At 33.9% G+C, this 17672-nt stretch overlaps 1 protein-coding gene across 2 annotated transcripts; it reads right to left on the bottom strand.

Annotated features, from left to right (window-relative positions):
* LOC116212416 (sulfate transporter 3.1-like) lies at positions 1-14052 on the bottom strand. 2 transcript variants are annotated; one of them, XM_031547021.1, is made up of 13 exons: positions 13584-14052; positions 11373-12659; positions 11041-11248; positions 9643-9814; positions 8931-8996; positions 7948-8061; positions 7032-7148; positions 2826-2952; positions 1861-2147; positions 1590-1780; positions 1009-1097; positions 837-913; positions 1-376 (listed from the first exon to the last, which is right to left on the bottom strand). In XM_031547021.1, the coding sequence occupies exons 2-13, from the start codon at positions 11707-11709 to the stop codon at positions 176-178; spliced, it is 1986 nt and encodes a 661-aa protein (XP_031402881.1). In that variant the 5' UTR covers positions 11710-12659; positions 13584-14052; the 3' UTR covers positions 1-175. The 2 variants fall into 2 exon arrangements, with proteins under 2 accessions (XP_031402881.1, XP_031402880.1); XM_031547020.1 differs by lacking the exon at positions 13584-14052 and having other exon boundaries at positions 11373-12665.
* Positions 14053-17672: the final 3620 nt, after the last annotated feature.

Below are 17672 nucleotides of genomic sequence, written 5' to 3'. Positions count from 1 at the left end.
TTGTTGGATCGGGTGGTTGCCGGGGTTATATTGACCCAAGTAACCTTTTTATTATTATTATTATTTCGGAAGAGTTTCATTCTCCCTGCCAATTATACAAGACGTACCATTATTCTAATCTGAAGCACTTAAAATTCGGCTTCGCCAAATTGCCAATCGAAACTGAGATGTTTGATTAAACGTTGTTGTTTAATGTATCATCAGCATCAGCATCCTTCCTGCAATGGTTCTCTGGTTTGGCGCAGTGGAGCATGAAATTGCAGGCGCTAACCGCCTCTCCCACTGTCAAGAAGATCCACTCCTGGCCCAAGTTCTCCATGAACTTCGACTTGTTTAGTTTCTTCATCACCTCGCTCCCAGGATTTGCCAACACGAGCTACATGAAACGAAGACAAGAACCAGATGTAAATGTTTCTGTATGCTGCGAATGCATGAAGCTTTTCGACATGTCTGTCTGTAGTTATGCCGGACCATTCTTTCCTGTTTGTATGAAGTTTTGAAGTGTCAATGTCAACTATTCTAAGCGGGCTTGTGCTTGCATATGAAGACACAATGATCAAGTTGTTTGTCAGAAACATTGTCAAAAGAATGACGGTGTCTCATGCATCCATCAATATGAACTGAGATGCCTGACGACACAATAATATTCTCTGTTAATGTTAGTTCACTAAGGCTGTGATTATATTATGTTTTTGGTCGGAGTGATAACTCAAAATCGTAAACAACAGACATATCCAGTACGGCAGACTACTTATGTTTGGTCATGAATGAGGTCAGGCTTCAACGCGGAAGGAACAAAAAGATAGAACAGTAGATATATACTTATCATATATTACCTTCAATTCTTTTCTATCAACAATTTTTTTGGTCTCCTCAAGCATGCTTATTCCGCTGGTGTCTATTGCTCCAACCGCTGCCAACATATGAAACCATATGAGATAATTCATTTTCTCAGAAACTTATAAGTACATAATCTGCCGAAATTCATCTGAAAGATTTGCCACTAACCTCCCATATCTAAAATAACATATTGCAAGGTTGTTTCTTTTTCTGCTGTGCGCAGTTTATCTTCTTCTTCATCAATCCACCTAGAGATCCTGCAAAAGAAAATTGATAATAAGTTTTGTAATATCAGACCATAAATTGCCTCAAAGCATTAAGCATCACACAAGTGATCGATGGATCCTGCATTAAACATTGTACTTTGCAGTTCATGGAACCTCTAACGTCTTAGTGCAAGAAGACACAGACTCAATAAAACTCTAGTGGTTGCTATAGATTTCATCACGTGGGGTAGAATGGTAGATTAAATGCTTGCACAAGCCGAAGGTAATACGACCGACTATCTCAAGGTTGGACAACTCTATAAGTTACTAGAAGATGTGTATTAATTATAGGATGACTGAACTGGTTTAGTCTCTAATCTGCACGGACTTAGCATAGGAACCATACCAAATTGCACCGGTCCAATTGGCGCATCATGCAATCCATACTACTCATTATGAAGGAAATGGGATTCTTCGAATCATAGTATCTTTGGTCGGACGGACAGGCCTGACCAGGTTTTTAAACCAAGGAAAAAAACATACCTCTCCCTCAAGTAGCCTGCATTGGCAAAGTAAATGGGGGCATCAATCTCCAAGATGAGGATTCCGGGAACAGTTGTCGCTATCGGATATTGTTCGACATTTCTGTAGATTTTGGAGTTTGGAAGGTTTCCCAGCACAATGGTCCGTGGTCTTGCGACAAAAAGTATGATCCTCAGCAAAGACAGTGCCACCTGAAACATTTCATTCCCACCAAACTTATTATTTGTATGTGTTTATCTTGACTGCGGTAATGAAATTTTATATTTCATACCGCTACTATCAGTCCGATCTGGATGCTGCCAAACACGACTCCAATATACGCACTCATACACACAAGGAAGTCAAATTTGTCGACAGTCCACAGATGCATGGCGGCTTCATAGTCTATCAGCCCAAGCATTGCTGCCATTATGATGGAGGACAGTACCACAAGGGGAGTGTAGTGAAACAGCGGTGTTAGGAACATCAACGTAATCATGACCGCAATTGCCATCACGATGTTTGACACTGCAGTCTTGCATCCAGCATTGAAATTCACGGCCGATCGCGAAAATGGCCCTATGCAATTAATTTTGTTCAGATAATTAAAAAATGTGTCAAAAAGCAGGACGTGATCATATAGATGGCAGGGGTTCAAATGCAGAAGTCAAATAAAAAGGGAGTTAGTTGTAAAGGGAGAAAAACTAGAGGAGTTAATTGCAAGCTTTTCTGTATTTATATTTATAAAAAAATCAATATCATAAACAATAATAGTTTTGTCCGTTTACTTTGTTGAACTATATATATACAAGACGTATGCCCGTACTATGCACGATCTCTCATAATTTCTTTTATTGAAATTCTCGATACAATGTAATTATCTTTATCATTTTTATAATGATTAATTAATTTAATTAAATAAAAATTAAAAGAAAAAAGAATTGAGAGGAAAAAGAGAATGAGAGAAAGTGAGAAGAAGGGAGAGAGCACTGAGGGAGACAGAGAAAATAGGGAGAGGGAAGTTGGAAATTGGTGGTTAAACGGGTGGTTAAAGGTAATATTGAAGTTACTATTTTGTCTTTTTAACTTCGTCCTCATTTAAGCAATTTAAATTTTTAAAATGAGCAATTTTAGAATAAAAAAGTTATTCCTACTGTCATTTATTCCCTTTTGTAATATAGCTATAAAGCCAACAAGAGTGAATGCCTGATGGTAGATATGATCTGAAAACTGATTAATACAATTTAAAGGAATTACCTGTGGTCAGGTAGCAAGACGTGCAAGAACCGACGATATTCATCATCCCAAATGCAATCATCTCTTTATTACCGTCAATTTGGTAATTCTTAAACATAGCGAAACTTCTTCCGACTGCTATTCCTTCCTGCGTTGTCCCAACCATCAAACATTAAAATCAATCAAGAGTTTATTATCAATAAATAGCTAGACTTCTTGTGATACAAACAGAAGCAATCAAGAGTTTATCATCAATAAATAGCCAGCCTTGTTGTGATAGAAACAGAAGCAATTAAATCATGTTATCTTGCCGGCCGGTCCACTTTCTTTGCGACATAGAGTTCTAATTTATTTCATACTTGGTGCACGTAATTAAGCTCCTAGCAAAGATGGTAGCCGGATATCTTCTACGGAAGCCCAAGCTAATGCATCGAGTTGAAACCAGCCATTAATTTCTCGACTTAGGCCGCCTTCATCATTGAAAGATATGAACACATGGTTGCTTTCCCATAGTAAAAAAGAAAAAGAAAAAGAAAAAAAATGGACTTGAGATATTTATTTGGATTTAAAGCGTTAATTTTTACAGTAATTCTTTTATGTCCAACGTCATGTGGAATGTGAATTACGGGTTAGTTTCAAGCAAGTGAATTTTTAACTAATATTTACTGGATAAGGAAAAATAAAAGTAAAATACTTCTATATTTTTGTACCTATAGGCTATGTATACAAGATGGAGATGTTATTAAACTTGACATCTAACATTTAATTTATAGAGATATTTATTGTACAGCAAAAGTAATATCATCATATAATAGATAAAGATCCGTTTACTGTGACTAAATTAAACATAAATTAATAAATAACTTTATTTACCCAAAAAATTAAAAAAATTCTTTCTTCTTAAATTTTGACAAAAAAATATTTATTCACATTTTCAATAATCATAAGATATATATGGTGGTGCGTTACCATAATAAATTCACTTTTTTTTGCAGCAATAATTAATTAATTTCATAACAATATAATTAAAAGAATATAAAAAAGACTGAGGTCAATTATTGTCATTTTCTGATCGAAGAAAATTTTATTGCTCTTTCTCTGGAAGCTTTTTGGCCTTAACTTTCAAGCCCTTATTATCTTGTTCTTAATGCAGATAGAACCTAAATAATAATAATAAGAAGAAGAAGAAGAATATGAAAATAAAGTTTCCAGCTGAATCCTCATGCTGCTAGATCATCAAAAATATAAAACAGAACTCTTTCGCGATGGCACATCATCAATTATACAATAAGGAAATTTTTATATTCTTTTATCAAGAAATATTTATCCACCGAAAAATATATTCATAATGTTTTGTTATTTAATATATATATATAGTAGAATATATATTAGATCCACATGTAGCCCAAGGGTTATAAATTGGCACGTGGAAACCACTTCATCACTTCAATTATGTAAAAAATATATTGTGAAATATTCGATATTCAATGAAATATATACTAAAATATTTGATATACAATGAAAAGATAAGATACAGATCTTATATTTTAGGAATACAAATATATTTATATGCGCCGTTTGATACAAGTGTAATAGATATTTACATTATAGTAATATACATATATATATATATATTGTAATATATATATATAATCTTCATTTTATAAATATCCATGTATATTTACACTACATATCATATATTGAGACTTAGATCACAAATATTGATTACATATATATGGTATGTATGGTATAGTGGAACTTACACAAAATTTTCATTGTGTTGGAATTTTAATATGATAGGAAATATCTTGTTAATTTATATGACCTTTACACTATATATATACTGTACAAGTTTATTCGATATACTAATACTAATATCTGACACTAATTTGGTCGATTTTCAAGATTTCACAAGTATTTCACTAGGTTTCGTCAGGTTTTCTTGAAATCCATGATTGTCATATTCATGTATTTTTCTTATAAAAGTAATTTGTTTAGGATATTATCTTTTTAATTGGATGTTAATTTATTTGGTCATTTATAATTTGCTTAGATCTACTATATTTGCATGAAAATTTCTTTATCATTTATTTTTTAATCTATACCTTAATAGATTGTGAGGTGGTACAATGGTTTATCATATATTAAAAGAATTGGGACCGGAAGAAGTAATGAAATTATCAATTTTCACATGATTTTTCTTAATAAAGAGATATTTTGTGTGTTTGATTATTTTTACTTAGCCAATATGAATGATATTTTATAATTATTGATATCTTTAACATAATTCATTTGAACTTAATTAAATTTTTATTTATACATAATTATTTAGACTAGTTACAGTACAAATTTATTCAATTGCACCCAAGCAACACACGTGTCGCATGCTAGTAAAAATATATAGCTATAAGTACCTTTTATTGCGGAAAAAATTTATCAGCTTCCCAACTGGACCACATAAATCATGGTCAGTGCTTTCTATGGCACCCTCACCTTTATATTCGACTACGAGTAAAGGAATATATATTCAAATTTACCTCTCCAAGAAAAGGACAAATAAACTAAAGGGGATAGTGGAGTGAAGGGATAAGATGGGTCTCATAAAAGGAAATCGTATTGGATATGGTATTAGGATTCTAGGATGTCCCACTTCAAAACGGAGGACTTGTATAGACGCATACGCATGCATTTGTACATTGCTATACCTACCATTTGCAATTTCTTTTTTTTTTTTTGGCCATAACATATAGTTAAAGGTATATGTAAATAAGATAGAATACATATATACATATATCTAATGCATATATATATATATATATATCTAACTCCTATACTATCTTTATTTACTATATAAATATATATGATGGAAACCTTTTAGTGTACCCTAATAGTTATTCTATTGCATTTTTACTATGTTGCCCTCAACCATTATTATTATATTAATAGTTCGTTTTGGAGGTATTATGAGATGTTTCATGATCACTTTTCCTTATAATTTTAAGCAGATTTAATGTTTGGTGAAAGTTTTTGGAACCACAATTTGGGTTGAAATTGCGATTACAAACGTGATTTTTATCAAACAAGTCAATATATGTCTATGAAATCTGCTTCTGCTTATTTTATTTCAAATATTAATAATTGTCTTTTTAACTTTCAGCATTTTAAAATTAATTTCTTTCAAATACTTAATTTATTCTGAAATCAATAGTTGTTTTTCAGCGATTGTGTTTCAGTACCTCTTCATCGACAACATCAATCCTAAACCAAGCCTAAAAAGGAAAAAATAATATGTTAAATGTAGGGACGAAATTGTAAAAGCATATACCCTATCACTCCCTATAACTTTCTCTCTCTTTGCGCTACGTGTCCTGCTTCTTCTTTCCTCTTCTGTTTCTCCGATCCCATCTTCCAAGCTTCCATTCCCTTCTAGTTTTAATTTTCTTTTTCATTTCATTTTAATATAATTTTGGTTTTTTACTTGAAAAAATTTAAGATAATTTTTCTTAATTTTTCAGTCGCACGTAGCAAAAGTGGAAACTCTAGTATAAAGTACGTATATTCATAGATCTGTTTATAATATATTATTTAAATCCTAATTTATAATATATTATTTATAAATAACCCTTACCATGTGCGAAGAGTTTATGCGGTGGGAATGAGCAACACGATGGTTGACAAAAATAATTAATGTCAGATGGACACTATTATCACATATTATAACTATATAGATAAAGAATCCAGCAAATTGGCTGCCTCCAATTCCTTTTTTTTTTTTCTAACCCGGGATGTCCGGGTTTTACCCGACTAATCCTCAGGGTTCCGTGAACCCCCGGCGGCGCACGGAGGGGGTAATTACTCCAAAGACACTCCGGTGGCCCCAAGAGAATTCGAACTCGGATCTCGATGCAAACTTGGGTGCACATTAACTACTATACTTAACCCTTTGGGTTGGCTGCCTCCTATTCATATTCATATTCATATTCTTATTCATATTCATGTTCATCACATTTTAGTACTGTATATGCACATAAATCCAAGAGATTCTTATTTTCTGAACGACATGGTAAGGACAAACGGTGCATGCATGACGACATATCATGTGATGCATGCATGTATGATATAATTAGTATTATTATTTGCATATACTTCTAAAACTCGTGAAATATCTTCAGTAAAAATCTTCTTTTTTCATAGGAAATATGAATCAGATAGAAAGATAGAACTTACAGCTAGGGCAATGACTCCCGTGATAATGCCCGTTTTAATAGCCGTCATGAGATAAGCGGACCCGAATGCCAGATCTGTCATGGATGGTGGATTCAAACCCTTCTTCAATGACCCTATCTGTACAAACAATATGCAAAATTAAATAATCAAATAAACATACGAGGATCTTATATTTTTGTTCGCCATATGGTCCTTATAGAAAGGACCGTTGAAGATTTTCACAATTGTTGGTGCTCGTGGTAGTTAGAAATGACGATCGATCGGGGTCCCAAGGGAATAGCATCCACAGGACAAAAACACTTCAAATCTGCAGATCGATGTGGAGGGGGCCGGCTCACAAACACAAAAGGCGGTCCTGTCGCTGTCCAATTTCATCTTTTGGGGAGAAGGAAAGCAGTCAAGAGGTATGAACCGGGCCCAAGAAAAGAACAAGACAAGCCCATAACACATGATGACCCCGCTTAAAGGTTGTGGTCCGATATGTATTTTTCCTTAGTGGATGACCTGGTTGTGTTCTAGCTACCCCTCAAACGTTGTAGCAGTGCCACACTTTATTCCTCACCCCATTAACCCAAAAGAGAGGAACTCTTTATCTGCGTGATAGAGAGAGAGGTTGGGCACGCTCTGCTTTCGATAAAATCTACGGATAAGAAGTTCGTGACGGAATGCCCGCTTCCGGAATTGCCAATGTCTTCTTTGAGGACTGGCTATTATTTTGTTTTCCTTTTTTTGGAATTTGAATGGCATTAATAAAATTCGATGTATAGGATAGGTTGTAGAGGACTGGCGGGTCCATCCATTCCTGAGGGTGAATGGAGAAGCTTTCGCTTCCAATATCTAAGATTTTTGTGGACCAAAATGATGTATATGAACCCAGTGGAAGTTATTAAGAAAACTCGGTAGGAGTAGGGCATACCACTTGAACACCATGCTTTTCAGCATGAGTGAGATAAACAAGAAGACTTCCCAAGACGACTGAGGTGAGTGGTGCCATTGCAGATATCCAGAAGAACTTTGGTGTCCTCTTGCTCTGCTCATCACCATGTATGGGAAAAATCACATTATGAAGAATTTGTATTATTTGAATTCCGTCGATGATAATTGAACAAAAAAATCCTTTAGTTTCAGGTGGATAATGATGGTGTTATCGCACGAAACCCTATTTCTCTATGTACATGAGATTTAGATGTGTATCCAGTCAATTTTGCGAGAGATTCCTCACCAGAATAGGAAGTTATTAATTTTGTTGAGTTTGAGCCAACAAATAACACGTGGGATGAAAACCCACGTCAAAGTGAGACGACATAAATTCACTTGTCTATCTTAAAAATGTCAAATGGCATATTGGCAGGTTGATATTATGGCACATGCCCTTATTTTTCTAATTCCGAGGTCAATGTCCTCATACCTCTGTTTATGCATGTGAACATCTTGGTTATTATTATACAGAAGCACTGAAAAAGAAAGAGAATTGAAACAAGAGGGAAAAAAAAAGACTAATAATGGAAAATAAAATAAAAAGATTTATATATATAGAAAGAGAGAGAGAGATCACCAGAATAGGAAGTTATTAATTTTGTTGAGTTTGAGCCAACAAATCACACGTGGGATGAAAACCCACGTCAAAGTGAGACGACATAAATTCACTTGTCTAGCTTAAAAATGTCAAATGGCATATTGGCAGGTCGATATTATGGCACATGCCCTTATTTTTCTAATTCCGAGGTCAATGTCCTCATACCTCTGTTTATGCATGTGAACACCTTGGCTATTATTATACAGAAGCACTGAAAAAGAAAGAGAATTGAAACAAGAGGGGAAAAAAAAAGAATAATAATGGAAAATAAAATAAAAAGATTTTTATATATAGAAAGAGAGAGAGATCAGAAGGGAACTTACTAAGTATCTGGTCAACAAGAGGAAGAAAAGGAAGCAGCATCCCAGCAGACCACTTTCCCATCTCCACTGCAGTCAATTTACAGAGAATAATGCAGATATATATCAGATTTAATTATAGCTTTCATGGGAGGAATAGCTACCTAGTGTTCTCATACAGACACACACACACACATATATATACCAGATGTGATATGTAAGTTCAAATTTTCGATTTTTAATACGACGAGCTCGTTTTCCAAAAGTGTTACCTGAATATATTCTTGGGATCACTAGATTTTACAAATAGACGGAATTTCTCCCACGCACAACCACATCAATTCATTTTTCAATATTCTTATTTTTGAACTGTAATATGCGTATATAAATTGTCACAACGATAGTTCATCTAGTGTCTTCAACTGAGACAGTGTAGGCATGCCACATACATATCTATAATTTGTAAAGTCCAGTGATTACTGGCGCTTTTTTTTTTTCCATCAATCCATTATAAAGGAAGTTTTTGGGCCTCTCAAACTGAAAGGGAAATAAGAACGGTAAACTTTGGTTTCAAATATATATACACACACACACACATTGAACCCTAATGCTCTAGCTAATTAAGTTTGTCTTAGGCAAAAAATTAACAAATCGTAAGATGGTTAATTGACTTAGAAGATTTAAAATGATTGATAAGATCAAGAGAAGAATTAAGTGATTGAACTAATTGATTAACCTTATGGGTTTGTGAGAAGATAGAGCGGAGGACGTCCACGACGTCGGTGGCGTGGGTGAAGTGTTCGAGTCCAAGGATGCCTTTGAGCTGCTGCAGACACACGACTGTGGCTGCTCCGGCCATGAACCCTACAATCGTTGCATGTGACAGGAAATCCACAATGAACCCTAGCCTGCATAATTCAGATTAATCATGTAATCAATTATATAAAATGAATTGCCACGATTTGATACTCCCAAGACCAGACAGATCAGGATAATTGTGTATTGCCATGAGAATATATTTACCATCACGAAGCTCTCTTAATAACTCAATCTTTTGTCGTATATGTATGATATTCTAGGTATAAGTAGCAAACTGACCTAATTCTAGAACAGGACAAACTGAATTAGGAAAAACGAAATAGGACAAATTTGAGAGAGAGAAGAAAATAATTTTTAACCGTATGTTATGGGATCCATTAAGTCAATTATCACATTAGTGGTTTCAGAAGAGAGGAAAAAAATCATCAGATTAGATTAGTGGTGGACTGAGTCAATTATTTTGATACATATGTAGAAGTATCGTATGCTTGATTATAACAACCAAAGAATATCAGTGTTGAAGGATTGTTTAAAATATGTTATTTTTACCTATATGTCAGTTAACGATTGCCTTGATTCATGATTAACACGGTTGACTTATTTTATCCAGTTAATTTCTCAAAGCCGAAAGTTTTATGACTTGGTCTATCAGGTTGAGGACAGAGCGTTCCGAGGAAAATGTCTCAAATAAACAGGACAAAGTGAGAAAAAGGCAACTGTATAACGTAAATGCATGTATTCAATTTCTTCTTTTGATTTACACGGTTGTATTTCTGTATATGTTCTGTTACTTCTCTTTTCCCTGTACCAACTAGTAGTACAAGGACCTAGATTAACTCCAACTAATGAACGCCGAACCTAAATCCACCGAAAAATATCGAACCTAAAACATCACAACACTATGACAGGGACAATTTTTTACTTTTTATTTTTAGTTCGGGAGTTAAGGTAATTACAAGAGATCCGGTCACAATCATTGTAATTTCATGAATTGAGTGTATGGTCAGACGTCCAAATTAGAAGGTGGGGGACATGACACTTCTCATCATATGTTAAGCTGAATGTTTCAAACAAACGGCTATGCGAATGACAAAAGAAAGTGATAGTTTGTTGCACGCTTTCTGCACTAATTTTCGCCTCCTTTCCATTCTTTTACTCGTTCATTATTATTTTTGAGAATCACTCGACCCGCACCGGGAAAATATTAAGAAATATGAAACATTTTTTCGATGTGGAAAGTCAAGTCTTGACATTGTTCATCTTTGCACGTACATATGTCATATGATGAATGTTTAAATTTGTCTCACTAACTCACCTTAACAAGCCCAAAGAAGCTTCAAAGAGCCCTGCAAAGAATGTAGCGGTGAAAGCCAGGTGAACATATAGCTCTAGATTCTCGTTCGGGTTCACATCTTTGCTCAGCATCGCTCCTGTGAGAAGCGATCCCACTGCCACAGTTCCCACCGCCAGATCTCTCGAGCTTCCCATCATTGCATACACCAGAGGTGGAACAAAGCTCGAATCTGTGTCATCGGAAGGAAGTTTAAAGCATGGTTAAATGGTAAGATAACATGTCATCTGGATATATATATATATATATATATATGCATATATATACAGGTGTATCTATGTTATATTGGCACTCACATAGTCCCAGAATAGGTGGCAAGTTGGCCAGTTGGGCATAGCTTATGCCCTGTGGGATGGCGAGGCTAGCGATGGTGATCCCAGCTATCAGATCAGCCTTCAGGAACTCAAAGCTGTACCGTGGCCCCCATTCCAGGATCGGAAATACATACTGGAGGCCCAGGATGAATTTGCGGCCCCGCGGCTGGTTTTTGAACTGTCGAAGCGGGTCATCGGGGAAGAAGGTTTCCTTGAGTGTGTTCTTAAACGACTTGAAAAATGGTCGAGGAGGTGGAATGACGACTTTGTGAGGGCATTCCACGTTACCGGGCGAATATGAATAGTTTATGGTACCCATTTGTTTGCTCAGGAACCTGCACGGTTCAATATCTTTCGGGTTTTGGCCTATGGTTATATGATATTATACTTCTGCAGATGTATGGGTTTAGAGGAGACGTGAATATGTATGGTGGTGATGAGGGATTGAAGAGAAGGTGAAGCGAGGCAAAGGGGATGGAGGGAGGATATGGCTTTATAATAATGCCATGGGAGGGGACTGACCAGAGATATTCAAGAAAATATTAATGAGACTAATACATATAGTGTGAAATTTAACTTACTAATTAAAGTGTAATGCATTATTATGCGAAGTCACGGAACTTATTTCTTTTATATTTTTCTTTACATTTGATTAAAACTTGTACATGTCATATCATTTTTGGCTGTTAGTATCACCTGCTATTGTCTTTATGGAGTGGAGGAATGGGACCCACAAATTCCATGAATTTCATACGCTCACATGGCTGGGGTTGGCTTTAAAAAATTTCAATATATTTCGTCTTCCTTAGAAGAGAATAATTAGAAAAATAAAAATAATTTCTTCGATTGTGGTCTGTTCTTTCCCAAGTCGGGGGGAGCCACATTTCGTGTAAGCTCATGTATGTCTACTTTTGTAAAGGAAATATGTTGACCATTGTTGAATCAATATACAACAAAAACTTTTCTTTGCATTAAAAAAAAATTGATATATGAGGTTCGTTAAACTTCCAGACCATCGTATACACCTAAAAAAAATTAATATTTACGTCATAAATCAAGGGAAAAAAAAAATAAGAAGAGACAAACTTAAGTAATTTGCAGGGATAATTGTTCACGTAAGAGACTGAGATTCAAATCCCATGAAGATAGATAAATAAAATTTATTCGCCTATAAATTTACTGGTATGGGAACTTTGATGATATGACATTTACTCGACTGAGAATCAAGTTAGATTAGTCGAGTTGTCTGCAAATTGATCCAAACACCACCTGAATCCGACACAAGAGGCAACAAAAGAAAGGAAGAGTATGGTAAATCTCTTATCATCCAAGATAAAGTTGAAACTTATCTCGTTTAACATCCAAATAAAAAACCAATGGGAGAGGTTTTCAAATAATCCTTTTTGTATATATATTCTGCTCTCAAAGTTGAAAATTATCTGTTAACCCCTTAGCAGAGGTTCCCAACACTTTTTGAAAAACGTGGGGCACAACAATCCTAGTGGATGTTTCAAAAATGTCGGCTAAAAACCAAGTTTAAGTGGACGTTTCATACGTCGGCAAAAATCGGGCCTAGGTCGACGTTTAATGCGTCAGTTAAAACCATGTCTAAGCCGACGTTTATTGAACTAGCTAAAACCATGCCTAAGCTGACCTTTACCGTGTTAGCAAAAATCATGCCTAAGCCAATGAAAAAAAATGTTGGCCAAAAGCCTTTAAAAAAAAATTCCTGAGAAAGCATCGACGTAGGCCAATTTAATTAAAAAATAGACAACAATTTGAGAACCTTTTACCACGGACAACAGGTTGTTAATTTGTTGACAATCTATTGTCAAGCCCTAGAAATCTCAATCAAACACAAGTATAATGTCAAGATAAGAAAACGCATGATTCATTCCAAACACAACTTTCGCGATCAAATATAACATGTATGTAGAGGTAAAACTCAAGCAAGAAGTAGCTAAGAGTGCGTTTGGTTTCACAGTTAAAGTAACTTTGATTTTGATTTTGATTTTGATTTTAATTTTAATTGTGGAAAATAACAAATGAGATTGTATTATAAATTTGACTTGGTAAACGTGTGTTTTTGTTGTGTAGTAGGTAGAGTTAAAATCAAAATCATGATTCTAAAATTTGATCACAAAACCAAACGGGCCCTAACTAATTCAGTAGATCAAGAATGAGGGCGGCAACCTTCACGCAAATGATGAGGGTTGTAACTCGAGCAAGTAGCAGCCAACTTCGAGAAATCGAGGAGGGGCGTTCACTAGCAATAGCAACTTTGAGAGGCAGAGGAAAAGCCGCCACCACCAGCAACAGCTTCGAGAAGGGAGCAAGAGTTACAGCCGCCAGGGAACGAGATGGAGGAGGATCTGAGTATGAGCCATAATAAAAGTTGATGATGTTGCAGTAGGAGTTGAGCTTAAAGAAAGAGCTAGTCAAAATTGCAGAAGTAGCAGTAACAATTGCAATGGAAAAAGGGAAGGAAATAGAGGTAATAGCTGAGGTTAAATGTTTCGGGTAGGCTATGATGGAGAGGAGAAGATGGAAGGAAGCGGCACGAGTTGGTGTGCTTGTGCCCTCCTCTCAAGGTGGCGGCAGCGTGTGGCAAAGGATGGAAAAAAGATGAAAAAGAAGATGCAGCAAAACCACACCATTTGGACTATAGAGTCGAAAGAAAGAAGGGGTAAAGAGAGAGAGGGTGCTAGATGAGTCATGGATGAGTGAAATGGGATGGAGAGAATTTGTATGCATAGGGATGAAATTTAAACATCAAATTTCAATAAGAAGAAGAAGGAGGGAGTGAAAGGGTTAAAATTTCAAGGATTGGGCAGGAAAGTTCCAGCTCAGCAATTGAATCTTTTTTATTTTTTATTTTTTAAAAAGATAATGGCTGACATTTATGAAATGTCAGTTTAAACATTTTTAGTCGACGAAGTGACAACGTGTTGCTCAATACCATTATGACACATTACATCTCATAAATTTAACGTCAACTTATTTTTTTGAATTACTCATTGAGGTTTAATTCTATTAATATAACAATAACTAACAGTCGTAGTTGGATTGGTGCTAGTTACAAGTAATTATTTTGATTGGTTTAAATCCCTTTAATAAACCTCTAATTATGTGTTTTTAGGAAAAGAAGATGCAGCAAAACCACACCGTTTGGACGATAGAGTCAAGAGAAAGAAGGGGTAGAGAGAGAAAGGGTGCAAGACGGGTCATGGATGAGTGAAATGGGATGGAGAGAATTTTATGCATAGGGATGAAATTTAATAGTCAAATTTCAATAAGAAGAAGGAGGAGGAGGGAGTGAAAGGGTCAAAAATTTCAAGGATTGGGTGGGAAAGTTTATGCTCAGCAATTGAGTCTTTTTTTATTTTTTTTATTTTTTAAAAAGATAGTGGCCGACGTTTATGAAATGTTAGTTTAAACATTTTTAGCCGACGAAGTGATAATGTGTTGCTCAAAACCATTATGACACATTACATCTCACAAATTTAACGTCAACTTATTTTTTTGAGTTACTCGTTGAGGTTTAATTCTATTAACATAACAATAACAAACGGTCGTAGTTGGATTGGTGCTAGTTAGAAGTAATTATTTTGATTGGTTTAAATCCCTTTAATAAACCTATAATTATGTGTTTCTAGGAGGTATAAGTTATTCTTTCAATGATTCAATTGACCTCTTGTAATATGTGGTCATGCTTGTCGGGATATTTTCTTTTGGTTTTGTTGAAATTTAGACCATGAGGAATTCAAAAGTTATTTTATATAATCGAAATGCTAGCGATTACTTTGATTTGTTTTAACCTTGGGTTTGTTCTAGTCAAATTTGAGAGAAATAAGTCTCTTACCACTTCAATTCCATTCTTGTCAATTAGGTTTCAATTAGCTTCACACTTGTTAAATATATGTGAAATAATTATCTTCTTTCAAAGAAACATGAAAAAGCACCGATGATGTAGAGATATGTTTTGAATTATCTTGGTTAGAGCAAACATATGCCAATTTTTTGTATGAAAAGTGGAGAAGGTAATTACCAATATTATAAAATTCATTATTTTGAAATATTTTTCAAAATATTGCACAACATTTTGTTTCTTAGTAAGATTAAGTAAATGGGTCTTTTGATAAAGAGCCGTCATGAGTTTGCACAATAATGCATTCTTGACCGGGCCTCTATAAGCTTGTATTCCAACAACTGAAAACGTGATCCTATATAGGGTTCAAAGCCATATAGTTTCCTCAATATCTTGTGTTCTATGAAAACATATTTTCATTAAGAGATAACACGCTGCCATTTTTATTATGAGCCATGAATACCGTAGACAACAGATTGTTATAAGGTGACAACATGTTGTCCCTCACATATTTGCACTTTGACAATACGTTTGACAGCATCTAGTGGCGAAATAATAATCTGTTGATATACTTAGACGACAAATTTGACTACATCCAGTAGCGAAATAATAATTTGTTGACAAAATTTTTAGGGTAAATTGCACTGGTAGTCCAAAATGTTTTACAAATGTTTCACTATGGTTCAAAAAGTTTTTTTCGCTACATGATGGTACAAAATGTTTCAAAATTGTTTCATGATGGTACAAACTGTCAACTCGAGCTTGACGCCGTGTCACCTCCTTGCTGACGTGGCCGAAAAATTTTAAATAATTCTAAAAATTTTAAAATTTTAAAACTTTTAAAAATAATTTTAAACTTTTAATTTAAAATTTTAATTTTAATTTTAAAATAATTTTATTATTTTAAATTAAAAATAATTTTAATATTAAATTAAAAATTATTTTAATATTAAATTAAAAATTTTTATAAAATTATTTAAAATTATTTTAAAACTAAAAAATTTAAAATTATTTTTAATTTTAAATTTTTTTTTTTTTTTTTTTAAAAATTTTTTTTTTTAAAAATTTTTTTTTTTTTTTTTTTTTTTTTTTTTTCTTTTTTACTCTTTTTGTATTTTTAAATTATTTTTTGTATTTTTTAAAAAAATTTAAAAATTTTTAATTTTTTAAAAATAATTTTAAAATTTTCAAATTTTAAAATATTTTTTTATTTTTTTCAAAATTTTTACTCTTTTTTTGTTTTTTTTTAAATTTGTTTTTGTATTTTTTTGGACTTTTTAAAATTTTATTTTCTCTTAAATGACGTGGCGCATTATGATTGGTTCCACGTAACAAAAGTGACACATAGGACGCGCCACGTCAGCAAAAATGTTAACGGCGTTAGGGCCAATTGACGGTTCGTACCATCATGAAACAACTTTGAAACATTTTGTACCATCATGTAGCGAAAAAAACTTTTTGGACCATAATGAAACATTTATAAAATATTTTGGACCACCAATGCAATTTACCCAAATTTTTATAATTTTTGAATAAGCGGGAAATTTATGCTCATAATTTTTTTTAACAAAGGCCAACGTTTGAAAAGCGTCGGTATTGATAGAAAGCATTTGCATAGGATAAACAAAAGGGGACGTTTTATTTCGCGTAAGCTAAAGCTAAAAAAAGGTCGTCATAAGGTTAACAAAAGCTAACGTTTTTCAAAATGTCGGATTAACCAATTCCAGCCAATTTTTCTTGAAGTTTTCCATGCCGTGGGGGCGGAAATGTTAGCAAAGACCCATTTCATTGTAGTGTATTTTCTTCACTATTTGTTAGGAGCTCCCCAAATCTTGCTCCAATTCAAATGGCAAAAGATTCGATTGACTCAGTAGATGTTACCGTAAAATGAGGTAACTTCTTATATAAGAGAGGATTTAATTCTTTTTCTTGTATATAAATCTTGAGACACTTTAAATTTTTGTTAGGGGTCTAATTAGGATATCGATATCGATAGCGATATTTTTTCGGTGAATGATATCGATAAATATATTAAATTGAGAAAATATAGTGCAAAATGTTAAATGCTAATTTTTTTTATATTTTCTACAAAACAGCCATTTTTCTTTGCATTATTACTTTTAAAAATTTACAGCGCAATACGCGGATTTTCATCTAATTTATATTATTAACATACATGCACATGCTATTACATACACCACTACTTAGCCACACTGTCGAAAAGAGTTACATTCTAAATACACGTTTAGAATTTTGAAAAAACATGAACATCAAGATTCTTTAATCTAAGTGTCTAAATATTTTTATGGTTTCACACTAGTATTGATCTGGATTGTTTTTCATATTATAAGAATTAATTTCTTATGTTTTTGCGTAGACAGCACGTATATAATAATTGATAAATTATAAATATG

Source organism: Punica granatum, chromosome 6 (assembly GCF_007655135.1).
Source record: "Punica granatum isolate Tunisia-2019 chromosome 6, ASM765513v2, whole genome shotgun sequence".
In the NCBI taxonomy this organism is placed as follows: Eukaryota; Viridiplantae; Streptophyta; class Magnoliopsida; order Myrtales; family Lythraceae; genus Punica; species Punica granatum.
Note: the sequence above shows the minus strand (reverse complement) of the source record. Positions and strands in the feature narration are given on the sequence as shown.

Bases quoted from the DNA above. Each gene is read 5' to 3' on its own strand.
- LOC116212416 (XM_031547021.1), bottom strand. From the start codon at position 11,709: ATGGGTACCATAAACTATTCATATTCGCCCGGTAACGTGGAATGCCCT. The intron at 9,815-11,040 runs GTGAGTTAGTGA...TGAATTATGCAG, and splicing joins GCTTCTTTGGGCTTGTTAAG to GCTAGGGTTCATTGTGGATT. The intron at 1,781-1,860 runs GTATGAAATATA...GAAATGTTTCAG, and splicing joins AGATCGGACTGATAGTAGCG to GTGGCACTGTCTTTGCTGAG.